Source organism: Phalacrocorax aristotelis, chromosome 3 (assembly GCF_949628215.1).
Source record: "Phalacrocorax aristotelis chromosome 3, bGulAri2.1, whole genome shotgun sequence".
NCBI lineage: Eukaryota > Metazoa > Chordata > Aves > Suliformes > Phalacrocoracidae > Phalacrocorax > Phalacrocorax aristotelis.
The window spans coordinates 94,727,430-94,751,740 of NC_134278.1; the positions used below are offsets into that span (position 1 = coordinate 94,727,430).

At 43.5% G+C, this 24,311-nt stretch overlaps 1 protein-coding gene across 3 annotated transcripts in view; it reads right to left on the bottom strand.

The window, feature by feature from the left end:
• TTBK1 (tau tubulin kinase 1) overlaps positions 1-24,311 on the bottom strand; it is a 116,738-nt gene that overhangs the window by 20,972 nt on the left and 71,455 nt on the right. For all 3 annotated transcript variants that reach the window (XM_075088569.1, XM_075088570.1, XM_075088571.1), the window contains 4 exons: positions 23,971-24,125; positions 22,835-23,054; positions 19,269-19,444; positions 16,719-17,277 (listed from right to left, as the gene is read on the bottom strand). In XM_075088569.1, coding sequence (XP_074944670.1) covers positions 16,719-17,277; positions 19,269-19,444; positions 22,835-23,054; positions 23,971-24,125 — 1,110 coding nt within the window. The remainder of the gene's footprint in view (positions 1-16,718; positions 17,278-19,268; positions 19,445-22,834; positions 23,055-23,970; positions 24,126-24,311) is intronic.

Genomic DNA, 24,311 nt, shown 5'->3' on the forward strand with positions numbered 1-24,311 from the left:
CTACTACAAAATTACCAAGTCTTCCAGAAGAGGCCGTATACCCTGGGGCAGTGTAGCCAGTGATAAAGATGGTACCACAGCCTGGTGATGCTAGTGAAACAAAAGACACATGAGGTAGTTAAACACTCCAAAGGGAACCCTTTGGAAGAAATGTTTGAAACATGGAGCAGAGAAATGTCCCAAACAACATTTGTTTTGTTTCTCATCTCAAAGTGCTCACGGCCTAGAGGAGTTGGAAAAGAAGGCGTGTGTTAACTGGCTTTAGAGTCACCATTGGGAAAGAAATGCAGCCCAGCTGCTGAAGAGTCAGCTCAACCTCTCTGCCTTGTGAGTAGGCTAGGGAAGCTGCTGAGGACACCTTTGCTTATTATCGCAGATCAGTTTGAAACAATAGGCCTCTTTCCAGAAGTCCTATATGCCAAAAAAAAAAAAAAAAATTATTTTTTTTCACCTCAAAAAGGAAAAAAGATTGTTGACTGGTTCTTAAAGGCATGCTGCCTTCTCATGTAACACCCAGGTTTGACTGCCGCAGAAGCAGCTGGGGAGAGCTAGCTGCCAAATGGGATCGCATAAGAAACACGGAGCTTGTTTAAAACAACAAGATACTTTGATGGCCTAATGCCACTGGCACAGGCTAGATGAGGGAAGAACTGTCATTATATGTGCCAAAGTGAAGAACACCAATCCTCAAGGAAAAAATCTACCACTCTGTGGTACCTCCAGATAAGACAGGCCACGAGAGGAAACAGCAGCGAGTTAAAAGTTTAGAATTAATTAACAAAGTGTCAGCTCTGTTGCACTTAAAATTGCCCTGTCCTGGCTGTTTGAAATACACTATTTATTTCTGTTTTTATATGGATCCCACCCCAACTCCCAGGCTGGAGAATGGGGATGGCCACTTTTGCCAGCACAGAAAATGTTCTGTTGGAAGACCTTGTACTATTTGCAACTGGAGTTGAGACATTTTCTCACTCACAAAGACCAGGCACCAATTTAAATGGAACTTTGAGACAAGCTCACAATAGAAGTGGTGTTTAACCAGCTATTTACGTAGTTTGCAATCACAGATGGTAGCTGTGTCTTAAGGGAAAGAGCTTTGCCAGCTCTCTAAATTTAGCTGCTCATGTACACAATAATTTTGGGGAGTTTGCTAAGTCCTAAGGATTCCAGGATTTGAAACTCTTGAAACTGTTCTGAAAATGGAGGGTATCTTCCATTATCATTGAAATCAAACTGCCTTTAAACAACATGATCACTGTTCCTCACACAGACTCCATGCAGAGCTGAGACTGCTCCAAGTGCCAAAATGTGCCATTTTTCATTGTTTCCTCCAAGGAAATTAGAGGGAGGGAAGGCAAGAGGCTGATCAAAGAGCTACAGGGACTGTACAGTGCAACATCAGATATGCAACGTGTAGAAAACTGATGCAGGAGGCAAGCCTCGCATATTCTTGGGAACAGCAAAGGCAGGAGGTAGTGCAGGTACCCAAGGACGAAATCAGGATGCGAGGGATGACATATCATCAATGGCAATGAAGGTAAACCACGGGGGAAGGTGAATGTGCGGAGTGGGACATGCATGGCAACCAGGGTGGAGCACAAAGAGTTTTGTCATATGTAGAAGAGGTCGGATAGGCGTAGGGGAACAGAGGCACCTAGATCTAAGAGAGCTTCTCAAGCAGCGAGGTGAAGATGAGGGAGTTCTGCTTCCTCATCACATTGTACATGAAGCTTACCAACAGCTCAGCGCTACAGCTGACTGCTGCTGTTCTTGCATCCAGATTTGGATCTAAACATACGCTAATTGGGTGGCAGCTGAGCAGCAATATCTGCTTATGGAGCAATGGATGAGATCCCAGAGAAGAACGTCAGCCAGCGCCTTTTCTCAATCCAGTCTGGAGGCCAGCTGTCCAAGTACAGCTTCTTCATCCTGGGCTGGGGAGGTGGTAACTGCCAACATCCTTTATAGCTCAGGTGGTGCCTGCTGCCTCCCAGCACTGGAAGGGAGAAGGTGCGCTCAAACTTTCACCCTCAGCTGAGTACCTAGTAACTGACAGGCAGCTAGAGCAGCTTCCTATACACTCCCCAAAAGTCATTTGGACACAGGATTTGAGAGGTGGGCTGATCTGCCTCGGTCCTTGGGGACCCTTAAAGAATCATCACATGAACTACAGGAAAAGAGCTGAAGGAAAGGTCTTGGAGTCAACATCTGTCATGCAGAAAGGAAAGCATCAGTCCAGGTGGGAAGTCTCTAGGAATCACAAAGACACTTAGCCCAACAAGTACAACTTTGAACCAGTTTGTCCCTTTCAAAGCAACAGTCTTGCAGCAGCCTTGACCACCGGAATGTCCAGGTTCAGATCCACAACAAAGAGAAGGAGTGGAAGAGCAAACGATACTTTTCATCATGAAGAGGTAGCACAGGGATGGGGTTATATCACCCATATGGCTGTCTTACAGGGCATTTCTATCTTACATTCTGTCATCACTGTAACAAAAGAGACTTTAAACAGTGAAAGAGGTGATGCAACATAACTCTTCCACTTACCTGCCCTTCAACACTGGCAAAAAATATGGGAATTACAGACAAAGTCAGGTTCACACCAGGGACTTTGTCAACAAGGGAGTATGAACAGGATACTCCTCATACAGATGCACTGGCATCTGCAAAACTGCACTTTTGTCAGTATAGCTTATTTTCAGCCAACCCCCTCCCACTAAAACTTTATCCACTGAAAGTGAATGTGTGCTGGCATAACTACATTTACCCAATTCATGCCAGCTTAACCCAAGCATTTACAGTAACGTTTTCACAGAAATTACATCTCCTTAGCTCCTTCCTATGGGAAGGAGGCTGGGGAGAGAGCGATAAATTGGAAACATCTCCCATTCTGCATAGAAAGAAAGTAAAAGGAGCCAAGAGACGAAGATATAAAAAAGATGACTTTTGTATGTATATACAATTGATGTGCATTTGCTCACTGAAGTAGAGCATGAGATCCTAGCAACAGCTACCTGTCCTTCTGATGCTAACAATCTCTGTATCGTAAAGGAGTAGCAAATGCTCATTTCAGTCCTCATTTTGGATTCTGAGGAGAACAAGTGCTATGTACAACGGGAAGTAAAACCAAGAACATCTCTTTCAGGACACAAACCCTGTCCTTGGACCCTTCTGATGAACACAATTTGCCTAAGAGTCTGATGCTGAAAGGGAATTTTATTTCACAAATATTGATTGACATTGACTTACCCCAGCTGAAGAATTTAAGGAAACTTATGAAACATAAAAGGAAAAATAACTAGGGCAACTAACTTTTCAGCCCATAGCCCCATGACCACTTTTCTTACCAACAGCCCTCCATCAGTTGTTTTTTTCCTTGCTGACCCTGGCTTGCCAGTGCTGTCAGTTGTGCAAATGGACAGGGAACCAACGCAGGAAATGAAACAAAGCTGGAAACAACCTTCCTTCTCCCCGTGCAGGTCCATGCAGCCACATGAACATCGGCACTGGCACAGGGGAAAGGGCTGGATGAGATGGGGTGTGGGTAGGAGGGTACCTCTTAGAGAACCGACACTTCTGTTCCCCTCACTTGACACAAAAGTGCAGCGTTCTATGGGAAATGGCTGTTTGCCACTTCATTTGAGCTTTCTAGTTGTTGAGGGTTTTTTTTGACAACATATTTGGACATATTTACATTTATAATTGCAGTCATTGTAAATGAAACACAATAAATAAATGCAATATAAATGTAATCTACAGAGCTTTTTTAGAATTGCACTGTAACTAGTTTTAATATTAATTTATTACATTTCCATATATATAAAGAGAGCTATTTTCACATTTAATTTGCCAACTGTTCCTCAACAATATGTGAATTCCATAGTAATTATTACAGCATTAGATTAAGATGTTAGAAAATCTGAAAATTTACTATTTTTAATACTCTTTGCATACTACTGTAACATCAGGATTCCAGCCATTAGCACCAATTAATTTGTTCAGAATTAAATTGTAAAAGCCATATTGATCATAAGATAAAACTTCTCATAAAACCCAGGCAACAGCAACATGTCCAATTATTCTGGTAGAAAGCCCAAATTTGATGGTTTAACAGGATTGGTTTAGAAATTGATATCCCACCTTACAGAATCTGAACATTGAAGAACTCAGTGTCCATTAATAATCTATTTCAGTGGTTTACCACCCACCTATGTCTTTAAAATAAGCATCTTACTTCTAGTTTGACCTTTGTTACTTTACCTTCCAGCACCTAGACCCATATCTTTGCCTGGCAGATTAAAAACCTGTCTTGCTCTCTTCAGGCAGGTGGTACTAACAGCAATCGTGTCACTTTTTTGTTTTGTCTTTATTGACAGATGGCATTTCTTCAAGCTCATTCTACAAGGCACGTTTTACAGAATCAAACAATTCTTGTATCACTCTTCCTTTTTCATGTTTTGAAAATCTTTAAAAAAAATTTCCATTCAAGACTTGGATATGATGCCTGGTAATGATCTCACCAGTACAAAAGATCTCTCATCTGCTCACATCTTCATTCTCCTCCTGATACATCAAAGAAGAATTTTTTTTTTGCTATAGCAGCATAACGAGAACTTACATGCAGCTAATTATTTCCCCTAACTCCCACCTCATTTTGGGAGACAGCACCTCCCAGGGCAGTTTCTCCCTCTCTGTGCATGTGACCTATATCCTTTGTACTCGAAACATGACCTTGTCCCTGGCTGAATGCAATAATTAGTTTGAATGCAAGCAACTTATCAAGAGATCCAGACCTTTTTGCAGAGCTGGCCCACCAGTATTATTTTATCAAGCTATCCATCTTTCTGTCACTGCAAACTTTCTCCTCAGGGATTTCTTTTTTCTTCTTGACAGCAACTAAAGGCATGGAATAGTGCTGAGCTAAGGGCAGGAGATCAGGAGTCCTAATAAGAAACATCCTCACTTTTAAGACATACCGACATATAAACATATTTTGTTTGGTTAGTTGCTTTTCAATTTATTAATAATTTTAACTAGAAGAAAGTCTTACTGAAGTCTATATAAATCAACCTTCTTTATCAATCAGACTTTCGAACTTAGAAGAAGAAGAGTATATAGTTTACTTGGCAAGAACAGTTCTATATACAACCATGATGAGTAGCATTAGATAGATTACTGCCCTTTAAATTTTATGTGTGGAGCTACTTAACGGCTCATCGTTGTTTTTTTCTGAAACAGGCAGGTTAGAGTTTATAAACACGCAGTTATCCTGTTTGTTCCCTTTTCTGGTGAAACTAAAAATTGTTTTTTAAAAAAAGAACAATAGAAACTTTCATTCCTAAAATTGACCTTGAAATGTGAACATCAGTGTTTTGGAGACTCTGAATAAAAATTATTAAGAGTTGATTTTATATCTACTTCTTTCAGAAATTCCATTTTTTCTGCAATCTGCTGTTCTTTTAAAGTCTCTACTGAACATGGAAAAAAATAACATCATAGCAGAGTCTACTTAAAGAAATCATCCTTTCTCATGTCACTGAGAAAAGCAAAGCCTTGATCTTTCTGGTTTCTGTGCTTGACAAGAGAAGAACTGCCAAATAGGATTAGGCTACTGGTTAATTCAGTTCAAGTATTTCAGGCAATGCCCAGTGCCTTTTTTTTAAAAAAAAAAACTGATCAACAAATTGCAGATAAAAATTTTGGCAGAGCAGTAGTGTCCTGTTCACTCATGTTCTTGGGGCAAATCAAAAGAAATTGATGTCACTGATTCAAGAATGACTGTGGGAAGAGAGGCTGGTCACACCTACACTGAGCCTTCTCATGGAGGATGTGTTGCCCCCTCCATCTCCATCCCTGCACCCACCAGGATGTTCTGTGAGCAGGCAGGAGGCAATGCACACCTAGCATGCCTGAGCATGCCCTGTGGCATGCAGATCCACCGGGCCAGGACCCACAAGCTTCAGAAAGTACCACCTACCCCATCTGGGCTTGCACTGTCTGGCGTTGCTTATAGAAGGGTGAATCTGATATTAAGGGAGCCTCAGGCAGGGCAGATATACATACAGAAATCAGTATTTGGAAGGAAGTGTTCATTGTAACTCCACTGGAAACACCCTGCCTATGCAGTAATACCTCCATGTCACAACTTTCTTCAAACACCCATATTTAACCCACGCCATTTTCACATCTGCCTGAGCTTTCTGTATGTTTTCTTATCTGTATCCTATGATTATATACTTTCTGCAGAATATTTTACTTTGGACTCACACTTTCCTAAGGCCCTGAGCACCAGCAATGACCCCTTTTTCTTTAACCTTAACATCCATACCGCCTCTTCTCTCACAATACCTGACCAAAGGCTCATTTCAATTGAAGACAGTTACTACATTCACTTAACTACAGAAGGTCTTCATATAGCCTGGTGTTTTACACTGTAGCTATACTGAGAAGGGCAATATATTCCTGCCAACCTGGGGAAAAAAGGATGCTTATGACAATTTAAATTAGCTTTGATCTCCCTTTTCCTCTGAGATTCAAGTCAGTTTTAGACAAGGGCTCCAGGGGCTCTGTATACCAAGTACTGAGGTCAGTTTACTTCTCAAGTGAGATCTGTTACCACAGGCATTTCCAAGCAAGGGCAAGAAGCAGGGCTGCTCTGCCATTGAAAAGCTGCAGGTGCCTAAAATTTCTGAAATTTAGAAACAGTGTAATATACAGCTGGATCAGTAAGAAAATCCTTGCTATCCAGCTCTTGACAGTCAGCGCCTCTGGGGGAAGGCAGGTAGATTTGGAGCAGCTTAGGAGTGGAGAGCAGACAAACAGGTCCACTGCCATGTAACAAAGGCAAAGCCAGAGAAACTGAAATATGCGGTCACTGTATGGAAACAACCAAAACGCAACAAAAGCAAGGGGATTTCCAAAGCCAAAGCAGCAGAGATACGTGATCGTAACTCCACAAGAGGGACAAATCCTGAGGTCCTGCCTCAGGTGAGCTTCCAGTGGGAGTCTGCCTATATCTAGATGGAATAAAACCACCTACAGATCTGGCCCAGTGTAAGATACCAACAAAGATGCTTGAACCAATTTGCCTGGGGAAGGCAACGCTTGCTGATACCTCCACGGTCTTTCCATTCCAGTCATAATTTGACAATGTTTGTGGCTTGATTGCATGTGTTCAGTGAGGCAGCCCTGCACTTCCTACCCCAAGGCTGCAGGACACGCGCGAGAGTCTCTGAGATGAGCCCTGGCATCCACCTTTTTCACACATCACACATTCACCATCTGTGTTCTCATCTTCGGCCATGCTGCCGCCCCTTGCCCATGTTGCTGGGAGGTTTAGAAAGGCAGATGTTTTCAGTCTCTGTGGGGTCTCGTTGCAGGGGCTTTGGAAGTTACAGTACCTTAGGCCAGTGTTGTCTGGGATTCAATATTGCATTAAGTGGTGACACATTGTGGGCAGGTGGGATCTATTATTGCATTATGGAGGCTGCTGCTTCCCTGAACAGGCTATGTTTTGTGTGTGAAGCGGGCCCACACCTGCTGGAGCTGGGACCTCGAAATGCGGAGGACGGAAGGCATGAGTCTGTGGTTTCCTGCCGTGAGGGGCATGTGCCTGCGGTGGGGCATGCGCACGGGACTGCTCTCCGCTGAACGGCTGCGCTGTATGAAAGTGCCACCAACGTGAGGGTAGTGTTCTGTCTCCAGGGTTGAGGAGGAGAAAACGGAGGACGCCAGTCTTCTCAGGGGGCTGTACCTCGGGAGGGAGTGCTGAGAAGGCCTGTCCTCCTCCAACTGAAAAAGACCAAGAAGAGTGGAGGAAAAGGTGTCAGGCAAAGACTTGACTCGCCCCTGGTTTGTGATGCGCATGCTGCAGACATCTTCGCCGGCGGATGAAAAATGCTTTTGCTCTACGTGGTGCTTACTTACTGCTCTGCGTCTATAAATTCCCAGGGGTCCTATGGGCACCACGGGAGCCTGCCATTACACAGAGCCTGCCATGCTCTCCCCAGCCACATGCGGACATGAGTGACACCAGCTGTGTCAGGCTCTGCTACGTCAGTCCCCTCCTCTGGCTCTTCAGGCCACACGCCTCACCTCTCTGTTCCTCTGGCATCACTCATCTTGACATGTCATTATGCTATTCATAAATCTTGCATATAGGTAACAGTCAAACTCTGAACACACTTGGAAACCATGTGTACGAGAAAAGGTGAAACGTCTGGTGCTAAAATGATTACATGTATTTAAAAATGAGGGATTCTCAGGGGCTTTTTCAATGAGTCTTATTAAAGCTCACCCCAGGGATTTGCAAAGGCAACTTTGGGGGCTGGTAGAGGACTCTCCTTTTCTCACACACTGCTGGCCTCCCGATACACTTTTATATTGAGTACCTGCAGGGGGAGTGTTAATGCTTCCAGTTTTGGTAAGTGGAGGACAGGCAGCAGCTGGAAAGGCAGGCAGAACATAATTCTCCTTTCAGTGAGAAATTCAAAACACAGAGCCACGGCAGGACATGAGGAGAAGATGTACTCTTAGGTCCCTTTCCTGCTTCTGTGGTCCTGGGATGACCAGGAGAGGGAGGAAAGTATACTCACAGAGGAGAGCTTGTGCCAGGATGAGAACGCAGTCCCTACCTTCCCTTTACGCACTGAATGGAAGAGAGAGGCATTACGGGAATGACTTCAGATTCTTGACCCTGAAAATGCTAAGCCCTTCCTCCCCTTTGTACCTCTGCTGTGAAACTAACGCTTTCACAGGGGTCAGCAACCTCAATTTCCAAAACCAGACCACTTCTCCTGGAATTACATTTTTCCTTTCAAATCCATTCTTTTCCTTGTGCTGCATTTTTTTCAAGAAAGCTTCTGCAGGTTTCAAAATGTAATTGTGAAATGTGAAAAGGTAATATTGTATTTTCTTAAGCCAACACCACTCTCCTTACCTTACTAGAGACATTGCCCTTGCAGACAGTATGAGAAAAAGAGCTGAACTTCATCCAGTCTCATCTCTTTCCTGTCACCTTCAATATCTTTGCAGTGCTTTGAGGCAGCTATCTTATCTTCATAAGCATCTGAGAACTACTTAGCTTGCGGTGGGCATTAAATGTGAAAAGCAATTATTCACAGTCCTAAATGTACTGCATGTCACTGCATAGATCAGACTCTCAGGTAATAACAATGTAATGCTGTCATACAGAGAATTTGAGAGAGACAAAGAAATTCTAGACAGCAGCTCTAATTTCTCATAAAGACAACCATCTCTTCTTTGCATAGATGGTGTAGAAATTCAGTCCTGGGTGTACTCTTTGTAGGCTGCACAACTAAGTATACTGGAATTCTTATTATTACTTTTTGTGCCATGTTTGGGCTCAGCATATTGTATGATTTCTGATGTATATATCATCCTAACATGGTAAAGACTCCTCAGATGAAAAAGGATCACTCCAATTACCCAGATGGACCTCCTTTACAGCACAGGACCAAGGGCCTTGCCCAGGCCATGAAGAGGGAAATTGCAACACCCTGCCAGCAAGCACACTTAGGTATTGCTGCCTCCTGGCTGAAAATGAGGTTACAGACACACCACTTCACTGATGCTCTGAGCTTAAATTACCCAGTCAATGTTGGGGGTGCTGCCCGCTTCTATCCCTTTGCTCTTGGCAGCAATAAGGCTGGACCACTTTCCATCATGCCTATTCTGGTCTGTTTGGACAGGAGCAGTATGACATCTCTCATGTGAATTCCCAGAAAAATGTGGTGTTGATAGACCTCAATATATTTTAAAGATATAAAATATAATTAGGAATTTCTACTGAGCTTAAGGTTTTGATTGTTATGACCTGTATATATATAATGAGCATATGTGAGCATTATTTCTCTTATAGTATCACCCTTTTGCTGGCCCTTTATTCCTAACACATTGATGGACAGGGACCCTGACTCTGAAAAGCGTAAGGGACAGAGGCCAGCTCTACATACATCCTTCTCCATCAGCTGGCAAGCTCTTCTCATGTAGAGGGAAGCCAGAGGAGCTGAATGTCAAAGAATTGCATCATCTACAACAGACAGCAAGAGCAGCTCAACAGGAATTACACTGCATGAGGGACAGTGAGAGTCTGCCCCTCTTCTGCAAATGCCCATTTCTCACCACTGAGAAATGGTCCCTCAGGTCCCCTCAGAGCAGCCCACAGACGATGCTGTAGACAGGAGAGGAAACCAAGACACATAACACCTTTTCTTATCTCATTTTTCCTGCTGCCTTCTGCCCCCAGCCTACGCCTTCTGCCCCCAGCCTACCTCTTCTGCCCATGGTTATAAACCTGAAAGCCTGCAGTGCTTTGCTTCTACCCATTGCTCGATTATTTTAGCCCAGATTATTTTCTTTCTCCCTCAGAGCCAGTGAAGTCATAGTTTCTGTCCTGTTCTCCTGCTGTCTATAGGCATTCTGGGAGTGACAAGGATTTCCCTCATCACTGCTACATGGTCTGGGGCCACAGAGGCCACCGGGCCCAAAATATAGCCCAGAGAAAGCCCTGCTCAGCTTTCAGTCCTCAGTGCAAATCAACCCGAGTTCCTGCAGGTAACAGACCTGGGGCAACTCAGTGCTTGAGACCACATGAACCAGAAAGGCAGTACAGATCATGCAAAACACTAGAGCCTTGGCCTTGTTGTGAGAAAGCTCTCTCCTGTGTCTCTGTGTCCCTTTCTGAGGAATAATCGTCACCAACTCAAATCAATGTAGGAAGATAACAGCATACTGAGGTTGCTGAAGTGGTCGTTGCCTGAACAACTGTGGTGCTCCCAAGGGTATCAGGCAATGACACAACTACAGCATCCCTCAGATGCGGCAGTGATGAAGTTCAGGAACATGGGGGCACCCATGGGCTCAGCACCAGAACAGAGAATATCTTCTTGTCTCAGTGAGGGTCTCAGGATGGTTTTTTACAGAAGAAAACCAGTGATTATAGGTAAGGTTGGACTCCCAGGTGAAGCTGGCCCAGGCAGCCTCTGCAATGTGCTTCTGACTGCCTCCTGTCTTACCCATGGTATTACCAACACAGGTCGTCACGCTGAGCATCCTTGTATGATCTCTCAGCAAAGATGCCAGTGGTGGGGTATGGCTGGGAAGGGCTCATAAGCTACACAGCTGCTGCCCTCTCAGGGTCAAGACACGGACAACTTTGAATAAATCCATTTGTGGCATTCTCCTGGCTATGGAGGGCTGGATGTGGGAGAAAAGAGGCCTAATATAGCACCAAGGGAGATGTTTTTTAAGAGTGATTCTAACTACACAGCTAAGTTGGTGAGGAAATACACCAGTGCTTCTTCACACTGGGACCTTCTCTGAAACATGAACTCTTGGCGCTGGGAGATAGGACCGTAAGACAGCACAAGCAAAATGCTCTCTGAACTCTGCAGAATATATCCAAGAATAAGTAAGGAAGAGTTAGTACCATCTCCCACTATTTCTACACTTTTCTTGTGTTTTTCAGATGCAACATCACTTGGACAGGCATGTTTTAGGCAGGCAAGTCTCAAAACATCTTGTACAATGCCAATTACACTAGCAGCAAGGCAGATGCAGAGACAAGAAATACCAATGCGCACAGACTGACAGTCAGGAGTAATTGCTAAAACTCATAAATAGATGAGCATTTGTATTTCTTTCCAATGCAGAAGGCAGCAGTAAGTTGCCGCCTCTGTCAAGTGTCAGTGAATTTACTCAGCATATTTAAGAACTTGACAGATTTTTAAATGATATTGTTAGGTGTGGATATAAATGATTTCCAACAACAGCAGCAATCCTATGTCAGGATTAATATGTCAACAGAATTGCAGGTTAAATTTTTTCCCCCACTCATTTTTAGCTATTTCTATAGCTTTATCTGCACAATAGTGCATAAAAATAAGCAGAGATTTATTAGTACATTCCTGAAGTGCGTACATTAAAGTAAACCCTAAGAGCTCTGTTAAACAGCTTGCTGGGTGCTCAGTGCTGCACTGAGTGGTGCACAGACAGAAGGGCTTGAACAGGACATAGTTTCATGAAAGACCTGTTCTCCCTCTATACCAGGACTTCCCATGAGGCCTATGCTCCACTGCAGCTGTCTTCTTGTCAGCTGAACCTGGGAGATATCTAATATGTGAGAATATTTGGGTTAGAAATTCCCCCCGACTATTTACAGCCTCCTTTTTACTTGACTTTCCCCACAGCAGCATCTGTTCATACTGTGCTCCCTCTTACACCTACACAGTTTCATGAATCATAGAGTAATAGAATCATAAAGGTTGGAAAACACCTCTAGGATCAAGTCCAACTGTCAACCCAACACCCCCAGGCCTCCTAAACCATGCCCTGAAGCGCCACATCTAAACATTTTTTGAACACCTCCAGGGATGGTGACTCCACCACCTCTCTGGGCAGCCTCTTCCAATGTCTGACCACTCTTTCAGTAAAGACATTTTTCCTAATATCCAATCTAAACCTCCCCTGACACAACTTGAGGCCATTTCCTCTTGTTCTATTGCTACTAATTTGTGAGAAGAGACCAACACCCACCTCACTACAACCTCCTTTCAGGTAGTTGTAGAAAGCGATAAGGTGTCCCCTCAGCCTCTTCTCCAGGCTAAACAACCCCAGTTCCTTCAGCTGCTTCCCATCAGACCTGCTCTGCAGACCCTTCACCAGCTTGGTTGCCCTCCTCTGGACATGCTCCAGCACCTCAGTGTCCTTCTTGTACTGAAGGGCCCAAAACTGAACTCAGTATTTGAGGTGCAGCCTCACCAGTGCCGAGTACAGGGGCACGATCACTTCTCTACTCCTGGTGGCCACAGTATTCCTGATAGTGAATCCCTGAAGATGTCCTGAAGACACCACAATCCCTCACACTTGCACTACAGTATCTTTATTCCAACAGATTCACACATTTGAACAAACATCTCAGCTCTAAATGAGGATCACTCAGCGAAGTACAGGCTGGTCAGCCTGGGAAGGGCATGGAACAAATCCTCCTGGAAACGATTTCCAAACATATGAAGGAGAAAGTGGTGACTGAGAGCAGTCAGCACAGATATATGAAGGGGAAATCATGCCTGATGAACCTGATAAGCATTCTGTGATGAGATGACTGGGTGGGAGGTTGTTCACCTTAACTTTAGTAAGGTTTTTGACACTGTCTCCCATAACATCCTCATACACAAAATGACAAAATATGGGCTAGATAAGTAGACAGTGAGGTATCTGAGCTGCTGGGTTCAAAGTGTTATGCTTAGGTAAACGAAGTCCAGTAAACTGGAGGCCAGTCATTAGTGGTGTTGCCAGGGGTTGACACTGGGGCCACTACTGTTTAACAACTTCATTAATGACCTGGATGATGGGACAGAGTGTACCCTTACCATGTTCATGGATGATACAAAACTGGAAGGAGTTGCTGACACACCAGGTGGTTGTGCTGATATATTGAGAGGTGCCTGGATAGGCTGGTGAAATGGGCAAAAGGGAATTTAATGAAATTCAACAAAGGAAAGTGCAAACTCCTGCACCTGGGAAGGAACAGAACACGCTGGGGGCCAGCTGTCTAGAAAGCAGTTTGACAGAGAAGTACCTGGGGGTCCTGGTGGACACTAAGCTGAACACGAGTCAGCAAGGTGCCTTTGTGGCAAAAAGGACCAACAGCCTCCTGAGCTACATGATGAGAACTGTTGCCAGCAGGTTGAGGGAGGTGGTCTCTCACCTCTGCTGAACACTGGTAAGGCCACACCTGGAGTGCCAGGTCTAGTTCTGGGCTGCACTGTACAAGAGAGACATGGATATACTGGACATAGTGCAGCGAAGGGTCACAAAGTTCATGAAGGGATTAGAGCACCTCTCATTTGAGGAAAGGTTGAGAGGGCATGGACTGTTTGGTCTGGAGAAGAGAAGGCTCAGGGGGCTTCTTATCGACATTTATAAATACTTGATGGGAAAAAGAAGATGGATCCAGACTCTTCCTAGTGGTGCCCAGTGACAGGACAAGAAGAAATGGGCAGAAATCGAAATACAGGAAATTCCATTTAGACATAAGAAAAAGTAGTTTTTTTACCAGAGTGACTGAACACCAGAACAGGTTGCCCAGAGAGGTTGTGGAATCTCCACCCTCAGATATATTCTGATTGGACACTGTCCTGCTCTAGTTGATCCATCTTGGAGCAGAGGGTGGGACTAGATGATCTCCAGAGGTCCCTTCCAACCTCAACCGTGCTGTGATTCTATGATAATCCAGCGGTCACTGTCTTTTTGCCAGTAACGAGTAATGGCTTATACATTGAAGCTAGAGAATGGAGAACAGAAGAAAGCATTAGAGCAGAGATTACCCATTTCCTTTCATTTAGTCCTCTACTGACACCAGTGGATGATCATCAGCTTTTGGGAGATCAGAATGACATCCCAAATTGGTAGAACAAGGCCTATGACCTTAGTCATGGTAGTTCTGCATTTAGTGACATTTTAATGTACCTTAAAGGCTCAGTTCACATTGAAAGATAAGGAAGGTTTACTCATACACACACTCACACACAATGTAATCACAGTTTCAATCAAATGCAGAGGAAGGTCAAGCCCGAGCTGCAGGAAACATCTATCATTGCTAGTGAGGCCTTCAGTATTTTCATTAGTTAAGTCCTTGGTCAACTTCTTATTAGCGTCCCAACCAACTGTCCCTCCATGTCTGCTGTACCTAAAGAGAACAGGCTTCTGCCTTCCTTTAGGCACCAAGTCATTTTTCCTTTGAGAGTTAGCAGTTGGTTTTTGACAGAAAATGGAAAAATATGAATATCACTGCAAAGCTGTGTGTATAGGGGCGACCGAAGGATCCAGACATCAAAGGAAGCACAGCTAAATCCTGGCCAGCCAAAGAAGTCCAGTGTTGGTCTGCATGTACAAAGCTAGGCCCAGGAGTAACTACAGGGTATTTCAGAACATAGGAGTAAAAAAATGTGCAGTTTGCTGGAGAACCAAGGCTGTCTAATATATCAGCAGTGATCATCCACAGTCCCATTAATTTACCTTTTTTGCCTGCTTTTTAGGTATCACTGTGCAATGACAAACAGCCTTCATACTGCATAATACCCAACCCATTTCACATAGCAGTACTACATGCTATGGCCAAGAAGGTACCTCCAGCCTTCTTTAGCTATGCTAAATACATCAATGAAGTGTGCCTGCCTGTTTTTACGGTTGGTTCTTACCACCTGGCTCTTGCCATATTTATTGAATCTTGCAGATCTTGCACTGACCAGCCTAATAAGCACACAGAGCCAAATTCAGACACAGACCCTTCCAACTCTGCCAATCTTGCCTATGCAATCTCTAGATATCTGGGGCATCCAACATATCGGCTTTATTCAACAAACACCTCCACCTAGGAACCTTGCACCTGGACGCAGTCTCCACGAGAAACATGTACTGCTATTATTCCATTCTCAGCAGGACAGTCCCACTAGTGCCTTCCGTCAGTATTTCTGTCTTTCCTGTAAATGCTGAAGCCTCATACACCTTAGCAAGGAACACCTTGCCTGGCAGGCAAGGATTTGGTTTGATTCTTTTCATATAGTACCTTGTAACACTCATGTTTTGTTGCCAAAATTAACAGTCTTTTTTTCATTGTACCTCTCTGGGATCCAGAGAAGAGAAGAATCTGGGCAAAGCCTGAACGGAAGGATACTCTTTTAACATGCTCCAGTCCAGTGAACACTCCTTTAGAGAATAAGCTTAAGAGGGAATGGGAGATGGAGTTACCATCTTCTAGAACAAGCCGGCTGCATGAACGCCTGCCATACAAGGGCGTCATTGTGTGCATGACTTGCCTGATCCCACGTGCATGAGAGATCTTCATTAACACACAAATACAAAAAACCCTCCGGAGAACAATTTTATTGTCTCTTACAGTGAACACTCTGGGACAGCCTTTTTCTGAATGTCTGAGAAATGAAGATTAGACATGACAGAGGAACTCTGAGCCTAACAGCATATCATGTTTTTCCAGGTAATCTAATAAATTAGCTCCCACTAAAAACTGAACTTCTTTATATCTTCAGAGGACCACAGGAAAAAGCAAAAGCAAAAGCAAAAAGCCCTCTAGAACTACCTAGAAAAAACACAGTAGGTAAAGAACATTTCTGTGAGCAAATACCTGGTAACAACGATGCCAGTCACTGAAGTAAGGTTGATGGGATGTGTGTGCTGGTTACTCTGACCTTTTTATTAGGTATTTAGAAGAAAGTTTAATTTCAGGGAGTTATTTTATGATTTGCATTGCTGCAGGCCTGTCCAGTGCTGATGTGTGATTAGATTAAAGGGCATTCTCTTGCCATACACTGCTGTTGCTGCTGAGAAGCTATGTGGAGAAGATTTGCTAGTGCCACCTCCATACAACTAAGTGGTTATTAACAAAACACCGTGGGAGAGCAATAAGAGAACTGATTAAAGATACCCACAACCACAACTGTGCTCTCCTCTTGTCCCTGTGCCATAATGGCTGAAAGATCTTGATAACAGTGTGTCCTTAGTAGGGGACGTTACTCGCTATAGGGAGCACTTCCAAGGTGTTCACAACATTTGCAAGCACTGTTGGAAAGAGTTTCACAAGAGCATCCATGCTTGGAATCACAGCCTTCTTCAGCACAGCTGAAGTTTCCTAAGATGATGCTATGCTAGGCAACAAGATACAGACCAAGGGATCTTACCTGTCTCTGAGGACCAGTAGGTTCAGATTCTCGTCTCCTTTGTCGGATAGCTGGTGCTGAATGTAGGGGGGAGTGGGCTGGACTTCCTGTCTGCTGTTCATGTTTACTGTCAGATACTGTTTGAGAAGGTCCTTCATGTCTGTGGGAACTGTCCTCCTCAGTCACAGGCTGCATACCCCGACTTCGCCCATCATGTGTCTTCGGCCTGACTGCAGCATCTGCCCCCAAGCGCCTTCTCTCCTCACCCTCTTCAATAGGTCTTAGTTCCTCAGGCTCCTCATCCGTGGTTCCAGAGGTGCTTGGCTCAGCACCTGGGTGAAAGTCCTTCAGCTCCGTCTCCTTATCAATGATAACCCACTCCTTGCTATCAAAGTCCTCCTCCTCCGCGAGCGGCACTGAGCGGAAAGCATTGCTGAGGGCTTCATGTTCCACTGAAGCAGACACATCCATCCTACCACTTGCCTGCCGGTCAGCCTGGCCAGTATCAATGGACAGCATCTGGGCTGGCTGGGAGGAGCATACAAGCCGTGATGGAGAGCCAGGTAAATCCATTCGAGATCTAAAGACAGAACATGAAGCCATTAAAAATACACCAGGTTTGTGGTTAAAGTTAGGGATCCTAAGTCAGCTGCAGTGTATTTTACAAAAGGATTTCAACACGGACCATACAGGAGCCTTGTAGACTCTTCTGGGAAAAGTCTTCCATGTGTGAGAAAGCATGAGGGGAAACAGAGAAGTGACTGACCATTGGGTGAGGGTTGCTAAGCAAAACTGGGCATCTTTAATAACACAATGGCAGGTCAGAGCTGAGATGGAAAGAATTACAAGCTTAATGAAGAAAGGGGAATCAGGGAAGGAGGTGAACCAAATGTTGATGTTGAGGAAGTTGTGAGCAAAAACAAAGATCTCAGCAAAAGCCATCTGATGGATCTAAAAGAAGCAAGGCTGTATTTATTAAAGTCTTAAACATATATTATTGAGAACAGGGAACACAAAGTACGCAAAGTAAGAATAAAAAATGGCTTAAACTGTATGTGTGAAGAAGAAATAGATTTTAAGAGCTGTTGCTAAAAAAATAAAACAAACTTTGGATTTAGCCAATGTCTTCATCCATTCCCCAGCAGAGGAGAGACTCCTGGAGCGGAAGAATTTATTCCAGAAAGCCAGAAGAATTTCCCTGTGCTGGGAGTCAGGTCTGTGTTGTGAATAGATGAAAACAAAATAAAAAGAAGACTTTGTGGCAGAGTGGGATTGTATTTGCACCGTACTTGGTGCAGGCTACTTGGAAGATGAAAAAAAGGTCTTGATTTTAAAAACAGTAGCTGAGGGAAGCAGGCAGGATAAAGGGATGCGTTTTGGATAATACACATTTTCTATATTAAGTTAGCATGACGCTGATTAGACAAGGAATAGTGGGAGAAATAAAGGAAGGAGTTAAAAGCATTCAGTGAATATACAGGACTAGAGTTGCTGACTGTATAAATGGCTTTTTTTCCCTTCCTATTTTAAAGAGCCTTTCTTCTGAGCAAGAAAAAGAGGAAGCAAGACCCAAGAATTCTTATTCAAACCCTAAATTATTAACAGCAACACAAACAATCTTTCCTGAATTACAGAGAAGCATTGCAGCTTCCCCCAGCCACCCAGAATAAACCAGTACCTAACAAACAGGGGGTAGTGCTAAGGGCCCCTCCTGTCTCTAGTTCTTTTTTATTCTCCTTCATTTCCAACTACTGTCTCCTTGTTACTGTTCCTCTTGGCTGAAGTCTGTCAGATTTTCTCCGACAAGCAGGCCCGTCTCTCCCCTACCTCTTTTAGAGGGGCCATTTGACAAGTATGTCCTCCAATCACAGTCCATGCCCTGACTTTCAATGGTAAGAGAAACACAGAATAACATAGGATGTGAAGGGGGTTATGGGGTTATCAGCACCAAGGGCTTATGTCTTGCAACACATGTTTCCCAGCACACAATAGTTTAAAAAGATTCTTTTAATTATTTTTGTTATTGTTGGGTTTTTGCTTATTGCTTTGCTTATTGCTTTGCTGTGGATCTGAGAAAACGTATTCCTATTACCCTCAAAATCAGGGTGTAATGTGTACTTCTCACATGCGAACAAGTGCAATGCTATATGCTGAAAAATGAATACTATTACTACTCCTAAGGAAAGATAATGAAATAATGAAACCCACCAGATCAGGAACTGCCGGCTAGCTCCCAGAATACAAGCGTCCTAACAAGATCCATTCTTCCCTCACACCTCAGGCCAGCCAAAAGCTTTGTGACATTATCTCTGATCTGATGTTTTGCCTTCCCTCTGACAAATGTCCCTCCTTCCACCTATGGAGCTTTTCCCATCCAGGGACAGGGACGTTAGCGCTAACTCTCCTTATTAACAGACATGAGTGCCCCATCAGAAAGATCATTAAGCCTGTGAACACCTCCACCCAGAAATGAACTTCCAGTGCCTGCTGATCTAATGATTAAGTTGGTCTCAACAGTCAATCCTCAAGAAACTGCTAAAAGCAGTAGGAGGCTACAAAGGGTAAGCAAACCTTCTTTCATGTAGATCTGCTTTGCCATCAGCAGTGGAGAGGCGTTCTGACTCAGGGCTGTTCACACGGCGGTATCTTAGGGAGCGCACTTGTGCAGTAGGGGACTCCGGAGGCACTCGGACAGGGGAACTGGGGCAGACACCATTTCTCTGCTCCTCTTCCACCATGCACTGAGTCTGTAGGGGGTAAACACAAAGAACCTCAAAACCTGACCAAAGACATTGATTTCCCATCCTTCACTGCTGCTCTGTGCTTTCTTCCAGGATACAGTTTCAGCTGCATTTTCACAATCTACACAAGCAATATATGAAGGAATGCAAGGGCCCATAAGCCCTGGCAAGTATCTAGTATTAAAACAAGGTATGGATTTCAAATCATTTCAAATATTTAAACATCTTTACAAGGTGGCCTTTGCATCTCAATTTCCCTGAATAATTGATCCTAGGGAGTTATCAATGGCTAACTTACTGCATACACAAACCCTAACTGCTTATCCAAGATGTCTAAGAGCCTTTGTTTGTCAACATTTGTCTATGCAGGGTCCATACATTATATTGCAATGTAAATACTTTTACTTCTGATGAACTTGATATGACTAAGCCATCTCCTAATTCTCAGGGTGGTTTGGGTTTTTTGGGGTGTTTTTTGTTTTTTAAAACTTGGTCCTCTAAACAAAGGCCTTCAGGACATATATTCAACTACAGCATCTGTAAGAGCTTTCCACAGACCCAAGGTCATGCAGGGACCTGAACATGCTCATGGACACTTGTGAGCATTGAGTGTTCATGCTCTACCAGTACATATTTTCTGTTTTTATATAGCCTTAGTGAATTTGATTTTTTTTTTATTTAGCAGCAGACAAAGGAGCAAAAGTAGGTGACTGTAACACAGCAGCCTTCCGCCTTCCACTGTGCTGCTTCCCCTTGGAAGAGAAGATCTGCTTAAGCAAAAGCATAGAGGCAGAATGGTTCAAGGGCTACAGCAGCAGTCTAGGATTTGCATTCAACCCTGTTGGGCTGCCAGCCATGCAACATCAGCTGCTACACACTGCCTCTGTGTGGGGACACGCACTGATGTGACAGTGCAAGTTCCTAGTGTGGAGGATGTTTACCCTTCTCTGCAGCATGTCCTACATTCTCTTGTCCTCTATTAATGCCAGAGGCTCTGAACGTAAGCAGGCTTCTCAGTAAAATGCTGCTGATCAAGACAGTTGCCTTTGTGCCTGTACTGTGTATAGGGCAAGTCAATCAGTGTCCGTAAATTAGCAGATCTAAACCATCCAGGCTGGGTTTTGAATGCATAACTAAGGAGTCTTTGCAGCTAGGGTGAGTGGAGGAAAAGCAGAATAGCTGATAATGATTTAATCTGTAATCCATTCAGGCCAGGAGAAGGTCAGTGACAAAGGAAGGTCAAATGTGTTTGTTGAAGGAGTAAAGTGCTGATGTAACTGTAGAGTAACAGGCAACTTGATAAGATCCAAGAGCAGAGAATTGGGGAAGAGTGTGGTAGGGAAGGCAGAGGTTTCTGAAAAAAAACACAGAATGAGAACTTAGATCCAGTGGAGGAAAGAGAACCAGAAGGAGGAGTTAGAAAGGTCAGTGACAGTAAGCAAGGAAACTGTCCTTAGCACAGAAATGGGAGAAGTGGGACAGAAGGACACCTGAACTATGTGAATAGAGAAATAAGGATGACCTTAGAGAGGTACTGGGGAGAAAAAACGTGGCAAGATCTACTCATCACCTAAATACAAAGAGCAAGACAGGGAGAGCCAGTTACTTCTCGTGCTACAAGACTGGAAGATGAAGGGTGATGAAGCTGCGAATAGCAGAATGGTGTTTGACACACCAGCTGCCCTTGTAACTCTGAAAGACATAAGGGATGCCTAAGATTACAAGCAGAGGTGAAGCTGTGTCCTTACCTATCAAATCTGCAGCCTCCTTTTTCTTCTTCCGTGTGGTGATTGTGACAAATAAAAACTGATTCTCTCTCATAGAACAGTCAGACTAAAGATAATAAGCCTAGCAGAGCAAAAGGACAGGCAAGAGTCAGACTAAAGATAACAACCCTCACAGAGAGAAAGGACAGACTTCTTCAGCTTTGGAGAACATGATGCCCCGGGCTCTGTTTCATAGACTGCTGCGTAGCTACTGAGCTTGTCAGAACTGAAGTGCTCATTGCCGCACTGACTAATTCCCTAAACTCCTTTGCCAGTAAACTGACAAGAAATAGCATATCCATTGGCAGGAGAGACACCTGGTCATGCTGTGGACCTTGTAGAAACCTCTCTTACCTCTAACTGCTGTTATGACAGGGCTTGTGAATGACAGTGCTAGGTACCTAAGACATGATGTACAACCAGCACGCAGAAATGACATTTAGGACTCTGTTGTGCACATCTGACTGAAGAGCATCAAGGCACCTGGTGATTCAAAGGAACAGAAAAACACATATGCGCTACCAGGACTTTTCTGTAATACTCTTTTTCTTGTTTGTTGTGGAAACAAAACTGTCTCACTCTACCAGGCTTTTCTTCATGTGCCTTCAAATGAGAACTTCCAGGAATGCAAAGTTTACCAGTGAGAGATCAAGAAGTGATCTGAACTTGGTTTATAATTCTCAGTATTGGGGAATGCTGCTGGTAATGTTCCATACAGATAACACAGTGATCCAAATTATTTGCACCGGAGAATTTTAAGCAAGTTAGTGAGACAATTTCTTGTCCATGAATAATGTTTTCTAATCAGACTAAGGATAGTGAAGATATATATAGGGCTGAAAGAAGGACTAATTTCGTGCCAGTAGAGACTGAATTGAATTCTGGTCAGATCCAGAAAACCCGTAGATTTTTTGCATGCTAGTCCACAAATGTCAAAGACAGGTTTGTGAAGTGAATCCAATATGCCCTGATATTTGAAGTCTGTTAGATGAAGGTTTCTCTGGTAACAGATTCTGTATGTATCTGATGTCATGCTATGTGACATTCTGATGTTTAAATAAGAATTGAGATCAACACAACAAATACTAATTTACTTACAATACATAAGTTGATCTAATAAATAAACTAACAGGTAGATTCTCATACTTAACATTTACTGTGGAATCATCATTTAGTGGGGATGCCTCCAAGAAATGAGATAACATTTACAAGAAAGGACTGAGAAACAGCTTAGGGATTATGAAGAAAATCAGCTGAAATATACCCTTTATGCAAGCTAAAAAGCTAAAACCAGGGACATTTCTGATATTGTATCAGCTACGCAAGGACTAGAATTCCACTGCGTGAAGTATCAAGATCCTAGATAATTATATAATGATTGTACAAAAGATTCACTCTAGCACTATTGGTCCCCAAAATTTCACTTGCATAAAGATCCAAATTAATACCAATGGCTTTTACTCTATGAAAAAATTGTTTGCAATTTCCCATTTCCATAGGGAAATTCCACAGTGCTTTTTGGGCTGCACTATATAGGATGCTACATCAGCGGATCTGGGCAGCTTCTAGCAGTCTATGAATCCACTGCCCTAAATCCAGCTGCCACAGGAGATAAATAAACGTTCTTTACTTTGCTGATGCTGATCCTGAGTTTGTTGCGATTCACATCTGTCTCTTCCCAAACTTCAGCCTCATTGAAAGCAGTGTTTGGAGCCTGACCAAGACCTTCTGCTGGCCGGCCTGACAGGATGGGAGGAGCATTCTCTTGATCACTCAGATGTTCACCCTGTAGGACATCCTCAGTGTTCTCACGAAGCAAGTCCCCAGGTACCGGAGTGACATTAACCACCCTATGGAGGAGATGCGAAGAAAGGTAAAATTATTAGTACTTAAGGAAGGATGCCTATCACACTGCCCCACAGAAATTCCTTAGCAGCTTTTATGGTATTACCAGGTTGAAAAAAAAGGCAGTCCGGCATTATACCATATAGTTAGGTGGAATAGACAGTGGGATAGATCAGTGAAAGCATCTTGTTACTCTCAATACACAGGCTGCAAACTTCTTTCAGAAGTGTCCATTGTACAATATTTAGCTTAGAAGAGACTTCCTCTCTTTGCATGAGCAAATGAGGCTTAATAGGCCTTATAACTTTTAACTTCTATAGTATTAAGCTTTTATCTTCTATAATGTTACTAAGGACTACTGTTATCCCTTAATGTCAGCCCCCTCAAAAGCACCAAGACAGACCAGTGAACTAAGCCTTATCAACTTTTGTTTGGACTCATTTCCACCTCTGAGCACCAAATCCTGTGTACCTTTGCACCAGCACATGAAACACCCTGTAAAGGTCAAGATGCTGTGTGACCAGTACATGCTCTCTGCTGTGTTCAGCTCACTATCAATTACAAACCCACGCACAGCAAGGCAACAACTGCCTCACAGAAGCTCCAGCCATGTGTGCCATATAATATGTAAAATATACAAGCATATGGACTCCAACAATCCCAGCCAAAGGTCTCCAGACATGCCTTAATGTGACTTCAACCCACACACATATCCACAGTAGAAAAGGTGTTTTCAGGAGAACAAGGGTCTGAAACTGGATTCCACCACCTGAGGTGTATGTTAATATATATAAAGTCAAATCAAGGGGTGGCTGCCACGCAGCTCCAACTTCCCAGGACCGTAATGACCTTAAAGTCTTTCAAAAATGAACTTGTTACTGAGGATGTCCATAGTCTGACTGGTGCAACTGCAATACTCACCCAAACATGGCTGCTGTTTGCCTGGTGTTTTGCTGTGGTGGAGTAGAGGTGCTTGTGGACAACAAGATATCTGTACCAGCCTTCTCCCAGTCAAAGGCTTCATTTTCAGTAATGCCTCTTTCTTTCATGCTGTTCTCAAAAACGGACATGATTAGCTGGAAGAAATTTACAAAAACAATTTATGTTAAGTAGCTGAGGGTGGCTTTCACAAAAAATCCAAAGTATGAGAATGAAGACCAAGTGCAGCTTATAATCTCCATCTTGCCTATGAAAGGTACCAAGAAATGAAAGCAAATATCACAAAATTGTATCAGTTATTTCTCAGGCTGGTTTTGGCTGGG